Source organism: Bos indicus x Bos taurus, chromosome 20 (assembly GCF_003369695.1).
Source record: "Bos indicus x Bos taurus breed Angus x Brahman F1 hybrid chromosome 20, Bos_hybrid_MaternalHap_v2.0, whole genome shotgun sequence".
Taxonomy (NCBI): Eukaryota; Metazoa; Chordata; class Mammalia; order Artiodactyla; family Bovidae; genus Bos; species Bos indicus x Bos taurus.
In genome coordinates this window covers 6,619,103-6,633,456 of record NC_040095.1, presented here as the reverse complement: position 1 = coordinate 6,633,456, position 14,354 = coordinate 6,619,103, and the positions used below count along the sequence as shown (strand labels likewise).

The 14,354-nt window shown below is 37.5% G+C and overlaps 1 protein-coding gene across 2 annotated transcripts in view; it reads right to left on the bottom strand.

Annotated features, from left to right (window-relative positions):
* Positions 1-14,354, bottom strand: part of GFM2 (G elongation factor mitochondrial 2) — a 70,639-nt gene that overhangs the window by 51,444 nt on the left and 4,841 nt on the right. For both annotated transcript variants that reach the window (XM_027520507.1, XM_027520508.1), the window contains exons 2-7: positions 11,987-12,071; positions 9,690-9,774; positions 8,229-8,286; positions 7,687-7,784; positions 4,132-4,257; positions 3,348-3,436 (exon numbers count right to left, since the gene is read on the bottom strand). In XM_027520507.1, coding sequence (XP_027376308.1) covers positions 3,348-3,436; positions 4,132-4,257; positions 7,687-7,784; positions 8,229-8,286; positions 9,690-9,774; positions 11,987-12,049 — 519 coding nt within the window. In that variant the 5' untranslated portion in view covers positions 12,050-12,071. The remainder of the gene's footprint in view (positions 1-3,347; positions 3,437-4,131; positions 4,258-7,686; positions 7,785-8,228; positions 8,287-9,689; positions 9,775-11,986; positions 12,072-14,354) is intronic.

The following is a 14,354-nucleotide window of genomic DNA, read 5'->3' as shown; positions in this document are numbered from 1 at the left end:
CTGCTAAATTCCTCTGTATGAAGCCTGGCATGCTACAACAGTCCACAGGATCACAAAGAGTTGGACACGACTGGGTGACTGAACAACAACAAGGACAAGTGTATACTTAATTTTACAAGAAACTGCCAAATAGTCTTCCACTGTGGGTACAGTATTCTACAGTCCCACCAACAACGTGTAAGAGTTCCAATTACTACATATCCTCAACCAAGATTTGCCATCATTCTTTTTGATTTTAGCTATTCTTGTGGGTATGAAATGGTCATTGTAATTTTAATCTGCATTTCCCTAATGACCAATGAAACTGAGCATCTTTTCATGTGCTCATTGGCCATTCACCTGCTTCTTTGGTGAAGCATCCTTGATTCAAGTCCTTTGTCTTTTTTTTTTTTTAACTGGGTTGTTAGGTTTTATTGGGTTATTACTGACATGCAGTTCTTCTAGATACAAGTCCTTGGTCATACACATGTACTGCGAAAATTTCAGTACATACTTTCAAGACAATAATACTCTCTACATAATCAGATGTTATTGCACTCTGGAAGTTTAGCATTCTTACAGTATTTTATCTAGCATTATACATCTTTTTCACAGTCTAAGGCTTGCTTTTGTTTTTTTTTTTTTTTAAGTTTCAAACATGTAATTTTGATGAGGTCCAATGAATCATTTTGTTTTCTGTTTCCTGTGTCTTCTCTAAGAATTGTTACCTGGTGGCCCCACTAATTTTTATGTGAGTTGGAGGGGGGAATATACATTATAAATTTCCCAAGAAACAAAACATATTAAGAAATAAAACTCTCATCACTCCACCTGCCAGCTAAAAGCTCATCTACTATTTTAGCAAATAGCCTCCTGCATCACAAATTCAGAAACTTCCTACTAAGCATATTTCAATCTTGTAAATAATGTAATCTATCTGAATGATTAAGTGTCAAATGCCTGTAAAGAATTATAATGATAGGAAGGATGCAACCACTAGGAAATGAAGTGACTCAAAGAAATACAAATAATAGTGTATAATCAACCTCAGACATCAGTGCCAGGCTTTATATCAAGCAAATATCACTGTCTGTCAGGGGTCCTCAGGTGGACAGACAATAACTGTTTTATTTCCCCTCCAACTTTTCATTTGAAACACTTCAAATCTATAAAAAAGGGGAAAGAACAGTACAATAAATATCGATGTACTCTTCATTCACCTAGATTTACCAAATATTAACATTTTGTTACACTTGCCTTTTTTCTCTCTCTATATAAACACATGTCTCTGTACACATTATGTGTGTGGTGGGTGTGAAAATGTGCCACATGAAACTACCATGTACAGCACAATTAACTGATGGTCCCAACTGTTAGCCTTCTAGATCAACACCATGTTCTTCCAAGGGCCCCCTTCTTGGGGCCTAGCTGTTCCCAGCTAATGACCGAGTTCAGCAGAGTAATAATGTAGGTCTATTCCCACAAGACATGGGTTCCTCTAATAGGTGACTTTGTCTTGAAGACTCCCCAGGGTATAGTCAAACTCTTTTGTAACTGTGCTATAGCCTGAGACTCTTCCTCCCAAATCCCCCTTCCTGGCCCTCTCCTTCACAGGTGTAAGCCTGTCCTGTGGTCTGAACACCCTCTGCCACTTCTCTTTCTCCTTTTTTATTCCCCCCAATAAATCTCTTCTACATCTAATCCCATCTTGGCACCCAAACTAAAACCATGTGTGTATCTGTGAGTGGATGGGAGCTGAGCCATGAGATCACATTGCAGGTGCCATGACATTTCAATCCTAAATACTTCAGCATGCATTTCCTAAGGATAAGGACATTCTCCTACATAATCAGTTACAAAGACCACATTCAGAGAATTTTAAGTTGACATTTAAAAAAATTTTCTGGCTGCACCTGTGGCATGGGGGATCTTAGTTTTCACCAGGGATAGAACCCATGCTCCCTGCACTGGAATGGCAGAGTCTCAACCACTGGACCACCAGGGAAGTCCCCTGATACAATACTTTAATGTATGTACTTCATATTCAAATTTCTGATTTTCCCAAAGACGTCCTTTGTAACCTTTTCGATCCAGGATTCCACTGACAAGGATATGTTACATTTAGTCTTCTTGTCTCTTTAGAATTCTGTAATCTAGAACAGTTTCCCAGCTCCCCCCAACCCCAATCATTCATTTTCCTTATGTTTTTTCCTTATATTTTTCCTCTCAATTTCTGAAAAGCCTTGGCCCGCTGTTTTGAAGAACGTCTTTCAATTTAGATTTGTTAGTCTGTTTTCTCACACTATGAGCCAAACATTTTTACCAGGAAACAATACCCTTCTTAGTGCCTCACATCAGGAAGCCCATAGTGTCGATTTGTCCCATTTTCGGGTGCGCTGATTTTGATCCCTTAATTAAGATACCACTTTTAATAATCTTAAGAAGAACTAATATGGTTCTATATTCAAGGTAAAGCCAATCTTGAGATTACAAAACAAACAAAATAACAGCTAAAGAAAACATAACAGACCCCAGGAGCAATAATTTAAGGATTATTACTATCATTTTCAGGATTTATTCAAAGAGATTTACATTAAGTTTTAGGAGAAAATCCTTCATGTGTTGCTCATATTTCTGCATGTTTTATCAGGAGAGGCACTGACTGCCTTTGTTCCAGACTATCTTTTTAGATTTTGTATAGTGAACAGTTTAGAGACAGCAGCTAGTGTCTCCTTCCAGAGAAAAGGTAGGTAGGCTTACAACCCTGGAAGATAATGTATCCGTTCAGAGCACAGAGCAGGCATGTCTAATGCCCATTATAAAATACCTGCATTAAGCACAGGGTCCCACTGCATGCAGCTGTCACCGGACCTCTCTTTTGTCACCCTAAGGGAATTAGGGCTTGACGAATCAGCACAAGGAAACGTTGATACTCTGGATATTGCTATTTTGGTGACTAATACGGCCTTTCATCCTTGACTCAGGAATCTTATGTCTTCTGCCAGAATCCATAAAGCTATGGCAGACTAATTTGTTAGCTTGAAAGTAAGAATCCAGCTCTTCTCAAAACCAACTTTCATTATTTCCTACAGAAAAGTAAATTTTACTTTCCTTTTACTCTGAAGTACATGAGATCACATCTCAATATTAAATTCCAAATTATTCCAAATTCTTTTCATCATAATTGGACTTATATGAGCTTACCAAAAAAGGGTTATAATACCACCAATTTGGGCTTATGAAATAAAGGGCTATAATAATATCAATCTCAGCTTACCAAATAAAGGGTTATAGTTAAATCAATCTGATGCATTCTACTTTTTAAAAAAAATAATACTTTCTACCTTTACTTTGGCAATATTTTTTACCTCTACACCGGCAGAGGCATCAAACACGGCCACTGCACCATCTAACACTCTCAGGCAGCGCTCAACCTCCAAGGTAAAATCCACATGACCTAAGAAAAGATGAGAAATATAACACCCAAAATATAACACCACAACCACAACCACCACATGATCCAGCAATCCCACTTTTGGGTATACACACAAAAGAACTGAAAGGATAATTTCAAAGAGATATTTACACCTCCATGTTCAGAGGGGCACTATTCACAATAACCAAGAGGGGGAAGCAACCCAAATATTCATCAATTTTTTGTATTCAAATATTCACCATATATTTCTGCATATACACAAAATTTTGTATGTATCCCATAATGTCTTCCTTATGGGCAATGGAATACCCTTCAAAAGGAAGGAAGTACTGTCACAGGCTATAATACAGATGAACCCTAAAAAGTTTTGCTAAGTGAAATAAGCCTGTCACCAAAGGACAAATAGTGTACAATTCTATTATAAGCAGTATCTAAGGTAGTCAGTCTTATAGACCTAGAAAGTAGAATGGTGGTTACCAGAGGTCAAAGGGACAAAGAGAAGCTGTTTAAAGGTACAGAGTTTCAGTTCAAAAAAATGAAAAAGTTCTGGAGATCTATTTCACAATAATGTGAACAATCTTACTCTACTGAATGGTACACTTAAAAATTATTAAGATGGTGGATTTTACATGTTTTTTACCATGATTAAACACACACACAAATAAAAAAATCTCAAAATAATGTAGCACCTCTGCACTGCTGAAACAGCACTATACCTGGTGTATCAATAAGATTGATTCTATACCCCTTCCAATCAAATGTGACAGCAGCTGACTGAATAGTTATGCCTCGTTCTCGCTCTTGAGCCATGAAATCTGTCACTGTGTCTCCATCATCAACATCTAGCCAGGAAAAGAAATGACATAGTTAGGCTTAAAAGCAAGTATATTTTATAGGCCTTTGATTTCTACCTGACATAGTTTAATATGCTCTAAGGAAAACTGTTCATAAAATAAATTATTTAATATTTAATTCCCTTAATCCTTTTCTAAATTAAGCATCATTCTAGAAAAAGTTTTTTTAGCAGATGAGAAAATACAGCAGTGGCCACAGGATTGGAAAAGGTCAGTTTTCATTCCAATCCCAAAGAAAGGCAATGCCTAAGAATGCTCAAACTACCACACAATTGCACTCATCTCATACACTAGTAAAGTAATGATCAAAATTCTCCAAGCCAAGCTTCAGCAATACATGAACCATGAACTTCCAGATGTTCAAGTTGGTTTTAGAAAAGACAGAGGAACCAGAGATCAAATTGCCAACATCTGCTGGATCATCAAAAAAGCAGGAGAGTTCCAGAAAAACATCTATTTCTGCTTTACTGACTATGCCAAAGCCTTTGACTGTGTGGATCACAATAAACTGTGGAAAATTCTAAATGAGATGGGAATACCAGACCACCTGACCTGCCTCTTGAGAAATTTGTATGCAGGTCAGGAAGCAACAGTTAGAACTGGACATGGAACAACAGACTGGTTCCAAATAGGAAAAGGAGTTCGTCAAGGCTGTATATTGTCACCCTGCTTATTTAACTTATATGCAGAGTACATCATGAGAAACGCTGGGCTGGAAGAAACACAAACTGGAATCAATATTGCCGGGAGAAATATCAATAACCTCAGATATGCAGATGACACCACCCTTATGGCAGAAAGTGAAGAGGAACTAAAAAGCCTCTTGATGAAAGTGAAAGAGGAGAGTGAAAAAGTTGGCTTAAAGCTCAACATTCAGAAAACGAAGATCATGGCATCTGGTCCCATCACTTCATGGCAAATAGATGGGGAAACAGTAGAAACAGTGTCAGACTTTATTTTTGGGGGCTCCAAAATCACTGCAGATGGTGATTGCAGCCATGAAATTAAAAGACGCTTACTGCTTGGAAGGAAAGTTATGACCAACCTAGATAGCATATTCAAAAGCAGAGACATTACTTTGCCAATAAAGGTCTGTATAGTTAAGGCTATGGTTTTCCCAGTGGTCATGTATGGATGTGAGAGTTGGACTGTGAAGGAAGCTGAGTGCTGAAGAATTGATGCTTTTGAACTGCAGTGTTGGAGAAGACTCTTGAGAGTCCCTTGGACTGCAAGGAGATCCAACCAGTCCATCCTAAAGGAGATCAGTCCTGGGTGTTCATTGGAAGGACTGATGCTAAAGGTGAAACTCCAATATTTTGGCCACCTCATGTGAAGAGTTGACTCATTGGAAAAGACCCTGATGCTAGGAGGGATTGGGGGCAGGAGGAGAAGGGGACGACAGAGGATGAGATGGCTGGATGGCATCACCAACTCTATGGACATGAGTTTGAGTGAACTCTGGGAGTTGGTGATGGACGGGGAGGCCTGGCGTGCTGCAATTCATGGGGTCACAAAGAGTCGGACATGACTGAGCGACTGAACTATTCCATAAAAATATTTTTTTCTGTAATAACGAAGATTAAACTCTTTACATATTTTAATTTTACTGAATCATATACTTCTTTCATTTTTTTCCTAGTTTAACTTTCATTATCCCATCTTTATCTGATGTTCCTCACACCTGATCCCTTGACAGGAGGCAGAGTAATGTCATAAAAGAACACAGACAAACCAAATTTTAATTCCAACCTTATTACTTCTCTACAATATTTTTTAAATTTTTACTGGAATATAGTTGCTTTCCAACGTTGTTAGTTTCTATTGTACAGCAAAGTGAATCAGCTAACTCTTTCGCAAGTTGGGCAAAAGACTCTTTTGCAATCCCATGGACTGTAGTCGGCCAGGCTCCTCTGACCATGGATTTTCCAGGCAAGAATACTGGAGTGGGTTGCCATTTCCTTCTCCAGGGGATCTTCCCAACCCAGGGATCAAGCCCGAGTCTCCTGCATTGGCAGGTGAATTTTTTACCACTGAGCCACCTGGAAGCCCTATTTCCCCATTTACACGGCAAAAAATTCCATGAGAAATTCATGTGTTTATCATTATGATAGGAACCTATCATCATGAAGATTCTCATCTTGAATGGTTTTATCCTTTATAAAAGTCTCAGCCAATTCCAAAGACCTAGAGAAATTGTTCTCAATGGAGCACATTTCAAAATCACTTTGGTGGACTCCTCTGGTGGTACAGTGCATAAGAATCTACCTTCCTATGCAGGAAACACAGGTTCAATCTCTGGTTCAGGAAGATTCCACAGGCAACGGGCAACTAAAGGCCATGCACCAAAACTACTTAGCTGATGCAGTGCCCACACAGCCCGTGTGATGCACCTACTGAAGCCCATAAGTCTAGAGCTTGTGCTCCACAACAGAAGCCACCTCCATGAGCAGCTTATGCACCACAACAAAGAGTAGCCCCTGCTCACGGCAACCAGACAAAGCCTGCAAGCAGCAATGAAGACTCAGTGCAACCAAAAAAAAAAGTTAAAAGGACATGATGCCCTCCGTGTGAAAAAAGAAAAAGAAAAAAACTGTTTCACCAGAGATAAGGGGCAAGGTAGAAAAAAAAGAATGACAGTTTTTGACATAGTATAATAAAAAAAGTAAATTCAAACTTAGGTAAATAATACTATTACTGGGGGTTAAAGATTAACAAAATCTTTTCTTGTTCTGCATGAGAATTTGACCTCTGGTTAACTTTCCAGGTCTTTTCTCCTACAGCCCAGAAAACAAGTATGCCAAATGCACTGCTAGGCAACATACTTATGGAAAAAATAATTTCTGACTGGTAAACTACACCTGACTTGGGAAGGACTAACAATGAATTATAAATACCTGATGAAGAAACGCAGCTCTAGGCTTCCCTGAGTGGGGTATGGCATGTCCTTTGTGAGAAACCTGGAAGGTGGCCCACAGAGCTGTAACAAGAGATACTCACTCCTCCAAGGCATGAGCTTTCCAAGCTAGAGTGGCTCCTGTGAATCTTGTTACCTTACACCTAAGCTATCACTTTTGGGTAGCCAAAGAAGACAGTTTCCACAGAGCTCTGCAGACTGCTGTAAGAACTTCTGCAGGGAGAAACACCCACTGCTGCTCTGCTCGTAAGCTATGTTCCTACCCCAGAGACTTCTGAGTAGACCAGTGCCAACTGCAGCCCAAGACACGAGTCCGAATGTTTACCTGAAGCTACAAAGACCCTTTGGTGAGTACTGTAACCACCTTAACTTTACGCTGTGGCTTAGACAGTACTGCCGCCATGCCACACTCAACATCTTTGGGCTGACTTCTTCATCAAAATATTACCCAATGATGTTTTTTCTAATGGGGGCGGGGAGAGAGAGGAGAAATCCAATCTAACCTCCCAGTGATCTTGTGTATCCAGAATAATATAAAATTCTTTCTGTGGTGGTAGTTTTTCCTGCATCAATATGAGCCATAATTCCAATATTACGAATTCTGTTTAAAAGGGAAGAAAAAAAAAAGACATGTATTATAAGGTGGACATTACTGAAACTGTAAAACCAAAATATCTATGCTGTGCAATTTTAAAAACTGGTTAGTATTTCAACATTTTATATAAAAGTGTAAAAATTAGAAAAATGGATAATGTATCACTCTCACAGTATTCTGACAAAACAGCTAAAGAGCTAACTACAATTCTGTGAATATCTTATATTTATTTCTATGAAAAGTGTACTGCTGCTACATTAAAAACTTCTAGCATTGAATTGAGACAACAGCTTTTTAAGAGACAAACCAACATCTATTTATAGTTAATTAGGTAGGGCAGGAAATTATAAAAATTAGAGCACTCACTAAATGCTGAATTAAGCGTGTGAGAGACACCTGTAATATTTCATGGCAGCCTATGGAAAAGACAGTATCAATGATGAGACTTACTTAGCAATAGGAGGATTGATGATGGAATGAAGGGACTTGATATCATTTCCTATTAAACCTAATGGAAAGAGTGTTAAAATTGAACTGTTAAAGAAAAAGTCCTTAATTTATAAATTAAAGAAATTAAAAGAATTTTAAGCAAATAGTATAATACCAATTAAAGTAAAATTCAAACTAAATGTAACACTCATTTACCTAAAATTTATTTTCTTGCACTCTCTAAGAAAGCTTGATCTTGAACCAAAACAACAACAACAACAAAAAATGCACAAGGACTTTGCTGGTGGTCCAGTGGCTGGGACTCTGCACTCCTAGTGTAGGGGGCCCAGGTTCAACCCCTAGTCAGGGAACTGGATTTCACATGCCACAACCAAGAGATCGCATGCCATGACTAAGATCCAGCACAGCCAAATAAATAACTTAAAACCAAAAACAAAAAACACCACACACTCCTATAAACTGACACAGTCGAGGCTTGAAGAGCAAAAAGTGATACTCATATCATCTGACAACGGTTTTTGTACAACTTGGAACCTACCATGCCTCAGCAATTCCAAGGACATGATACCTTTAAAGACAGCCTAGGAGGTGTCACTGAATAGGAAAGCTATAATAATCTAATATTTATAGAAGGCCAAATAGTATTTCTGGAATAAAAAAGTCATGATGACTTACTCCACACTTACCATTTACTCTATTAATACTAAAGAAACAATGCAGTTACATTTATAAATTCAATCTACACCTTTCTGGTATTTAAACCAGTTCTCCCAAACTTCTATAATAAATTATGAAGACGTCTATTACATTTTGAAAACCTGATGGCAGTCTGAAGACTGGATGATAATCTGTACTGCTAATGATAAATCTGCATGGGCAAAACACAGAAACCCCTTACTCACCAATAAGGCAGGCCATTAAATTCACATGTCTTTACAAGTTACACAGCCAATTGGTATTTTTGCTCCAGTATTCTCACATGACAAAGATGGTAGTGAGAACTGCTACAGAATGAAGTTACAGGTGAACCTTGATCAACAGAGGTTTGAAGTGTGTAGGTCCACTTATCTGAGGATTTTTTTCAATACATGCATGCCACAGTATTACAGCCTGCAGCTGGATGCATCCGCACACGTGGCACCGCAGATGCAGTGTGCTGAACCACCTGCTACACCTCTGAGCCAGCTACTCAAGCCACCCACCCTTCCCTCTGCTCAGCTCATGAGGATGGACAGCACACGAGAAGTGTAAGTCGACTGATACTACCTCTGAGCATCTACCAGCATGCTTCAGTTCCTAATAATCTCAAAGAAATAGCCAAGAAGTAAGAGAGAGCCACTGTTTTAAAAATGGTTGGTGATTCCCAATAAGGGAGATGCTTGCAAATGAGAGAGAGAGAGAGACAGAGAAAAGGAGAAAGCAAGCAGTTTAAGAAAGATGAGAAGAATCTAACATCTGTACCTGGTAGGGAACTGTAATTTCTTCCAAGAAGCACATGTAGCTTTAATCTTTTTAGACTTGCTCTTATTTTAGAGGAACACATATTCTGGTGAGGAGAAAAAGAAACGTTAATTTTATTTTGGCATAACTTTTTACTGTAGCTTTAACACCATGACTATGCTTTGAATCTTCATATAGTAGTCCCAGTTTATTAACTCCAACTCTTTTAAAAAGTGACAACACAAAATTATACAAGAAAAAAATAAGGCTAAAGTTAATACTGAACTGACCTTAGATGATGGCTCTTCTAGATCTGCAGCATTAACATCACAGGGATCTTACTTGAAAGATAAATTCTTGGGACCCATTCCACTCAAGAGAATCAAACTCTACAGGTAAGGTCAAATAATGCATCTTAACAAGCCCGCCATTCATCTGTAGACAGACATCTAGGTTGCTTCCATGTCCTAGCTATTGTAAATAGTGGTTCAATGAACATTGGGGTACAGGTATCTCTTTCAATTCTGGTTTTCTCAGGGTATTTGCCTAGTACTGAGATTGCTGGGTCATATGGCAGTTTTATTCCTAGTTTTTTAAGGAATCTCCATACTGTCTTCCACAGTGGCTGTATCTAATTACATTCCCACCAACATTGCAAGAGGGTTCCCTTTTCTCCACACTCTCTCCAGCATTTTTTGCTGGTAGACTTATTGATGATGGCCATTCTGGCCAGTGTGAGGTGATATCTCATTGTAGTTTTGATTTGCATTTCTTTAAAAATGAGTGACCTTGAGCATCTTTTCATGTGTTTATTAGCCATCTGTATGTCTTCTTTGGAGAAATGTCTGTTTAGGTTTTTTTTTTTTTTACCACTTTCTGACTGGGTTGTTTGTTTTTCTGGTATTACGTTGTATGAGCTGCTTGTATATTTTGGAAACTAATCCTTTGTCAGTTGTCTCATTTACTATTATTTTCTTCCATTCTGAGGCTTGTCAGCCCAATAACTAGGACATGGAAGCAACCTAGATATCCATCAACAGATGAATGGATAAAAAAGCTGTGGTACATATATACAATGGAATATCACTCAGTCATAAAAGGAACACATCTGAATCAGTTCTAATGATGTGGATGAACCTAGAGTCTATTATACAAAGTGAAGTCAGAAAAAGAAAAACAAATGTTGTATATTAATGCATGTATACGGAATCTAGAAAGACAGTACTGATGAACCTATTCGCAGGGCAGCAATGGAGATGCAGACACAGAGAACAGACTCATGGACACGTGTGGGAGTAGGAAGGGGAGGGTGGGACAAATGGAGAAAATAACATGGAAACATAAACACTACCATACGTAAAACAGATAGCCAATGGGAATTTGCTGTATGACTCAGGGAATTCAAAGTGGGCTCTGTAACAACCTAGAGGGGTGGGATGGTGGGAGGGAGGTGCGAGAGAGAGGACATATGTATACCTATGGCTGATTCACACTCACATACGGCAGAAACCACACAATATTATAAAGCAATTAGCCTTCAATTAAAATTAAATAAAGCAAAAAAAAAAAAAAAAAACCAAGCTCTCCAGGTGACTCTGACAGCTAGAAAGCTTTTTAAATACATTCAGGAAACAGGGAAGGGAGGGGGAAAAAACTAACATTTTTAAAAGCTCCCAAGTATCTTCTTGTAATGTTCCCACATAGAGGTTGAATGTTCTCCATCAATTTATCCCTAGACCACTAGATTTAATGGCTGTCAATATATCTGGCATTGTTGCAGTTAGTATATGTAATGATTTTGGGCTGTCACAATCTGCCTTTCATGAGGTCAAGGAATGCATACCTGTGATTTCTGTGTTATTTCTACTTAGTTACCAAGTTGCTGGCAACAAAACACTATCATTATAAGAAAATAGATTAAGAATAGAGAAGAGACTCAACTAATTAAATTTCTACTTCATAATGACCAGGGTAAGACGGTATCATCTATCAAAAGGTGTACATTCTGAAAGCATCAGAAATGGAAACACTGAAGAAAATCTGTGTAACTCCTTGGGCCACTAATGACCTCAAAATGGAATATAGTCTCAATATGCTGCACAGGTAATTTTAAAGTAGCAAAATTAATTTATAGACTAATGATAAGGCATGCTTCTTGTTGGCTACAGATTCTTCCATACTCCCCGTTAAGAAATTGCTGATACACTAGTATAAGAAATAAAAAATTTTTAAACTAGTATATGAAATACACTAGACCTTCAGGGAAGTCAAGTAACTGAAGTTGTCAAAGTACATTTAACTTTACAAAAAAACCTTACATTAAAGTAGTGCAAGCTGGATATTTTCTTCTGATTCACTGCAAATATCCTTAAATTGGACATCTTGGCCCTCTAAACTTATTCTCTGAAAAAGAAATAACAGAATTGCAAAACTAAGCTTATGTATTACATGTAAGACATACATAACGTAAATGCAGTATATTAAGTAAAAATGTACTACTGTTAAAAAGTACAAACAATACTTTTAGCTATCAAAAAGTCAATGCATAATTCAGAAAATGAAAACTCAAACTAAACATGAGAAACATGGATCTCAAGTCCCTTATTTTTTCAGCATCCTTTAACTCTTCAAGAAAGATGTGAAGATACTGCAGAAAAAAACATATTGAAATTACAAAAATACACCAAGCAAAAAAGCATTTTTATGTTTTAAAAAAACAGAATTAAGTACAGAAAGGTAAGCATCTACATGTTAAGTTGGTAATTTCTCACTGACAGTATAATTTTTTGGTTTATCTGTATATTCTGATTTTTCAACCAGAAATATATAGAAGCAAGTCCTCTTCTATGATCATGGAAAGTTAGCATCTGTAGTTTAAAAAACATATACTAAATATTCACCATGCATCAGGTACACTCTCAAAGCAATGAGAAAAATGCACAGAAGCATATGAGATAAGGGGGGTGGGCACCAAGCAAACAAACAGATAAGGTTAAACTCCATCGGGTACCTGTTATGGAAGAAGTCACGTCAAAACTCATTATCCTTTCTAATCTTCTCCCTTCTGTTTCTTAAGACAGAAACATTCACTACCCTTAGTTAGGAAGCTGCCAGTCCTTTTGATTTTATTTCCCAAATATATTCCCTCTTCATTTCCAATACTAAAGTTCAGAATATTTGCAAAACAACATATGTTAATCTATTCTGAAATAGAACAATTTCAGAATTCTACCATAACACAATACAGAAGCTCACCAATATGGCTTGATCCCACATTGCAACCTTTAAGAAACTATCACCTGTCAAAACCTGGTATATAAGTTGATCCACAATTTTCTGAAAAGACTTATTAAAATACTCCTCCTTTGCCCAACCACATATATGTATTCTAGATTTTCTTCAGACACTTCAACCAAAAAAAATTTAAAAATACATACATATATATATATATATATATATATATGGAAGGAAAATGTGTATATATATCTATCTATCGGGATATATATATACACACATACATATATCTACATATACATATATATCGGGAAGATCCCCTGGAGGAGGGTATGGCAACCCACTCAGTATTCTTGCCTGGAGAATCTCTTGGACAGAGGAGCCTGGCGGGTGACAGTCCATATGGTTGCACAGAGTCAGCTTAGTACAATACACAGTAGTGGCAGCACAGTGTATAGTAACATAACTAACAGTAGTAGCACAATCATAGTAACATAACAAACAGAGAAGCAGATGTAAGCTGTTTCCTGTTAAGCCAGACATTTAAGACTTGTAAAATTATAAAACAATATAAAACACCCTTCAAACTAAATCATTTTTGTTTTTGAAAATAGGTATTTGCATTATAGTATATTAATGACATTAATATCTAACGGATTTATTATTTTAATGAATTATTAAAAGATTTTAAAGTTTTGCTTTCATTTCTAATATCTGAGTATCAATTATAACCCATGTAAACAAAACTGTTCTTGAGTTCTGACTCATTTTTAAGAGCAAAAGGTTCCTATAGACCAAAAGTTTTTAACTTATTCCACCACTATGTTTCCCAAAGTAAATGCCCATGATTATTATTTTAGGTTACAGAGGGGAAAAAAATGTACTAAACAAATGTTAGAAACAATAGCAACAAAATCTATGATTTTGTGCGTGCACACGTGCTCCTTTGTGTCCAGCTCTTTGTTGCAACCTTATGGACTGAGCCCGCCAGGCTCCTCTGTCCATGGGATTCTCCAGGCAATGGGCTGCCATACCCTCCTCCAGGGGATCTTCCTGACTCAGGGATCAAACCTGAGTCTCCTGTGTTCTCCTGCACTGCAGGTGTTTTCTTTACCGCTGGGCCACCTGGGATTTTGTAGTATTGCTTTCATGAAATCATTTATGTAAAAATGTCAATTTAAGGAAAAATATTAAGTAATTAATAGCTCAGGTGACATTCAGTTGTCAGACTTAAAAAGGTAGTACTCAGATCACTTAAGTGGAAAATACTGCTTGAATCCATCATCTTGTCAATTTCCTACTTAAAAACCTGTAAAGTCTTTTAATATGACAAATTTGCCCCTAACTACCTTCACAGCCTTGTACTCTCCTACTCCTACTCTATTCCAGGAGCTCTAGCCAAAATTCCTCTGAAACACCATGCTCTGACACCTTCACACCTTTGCGTGTAAT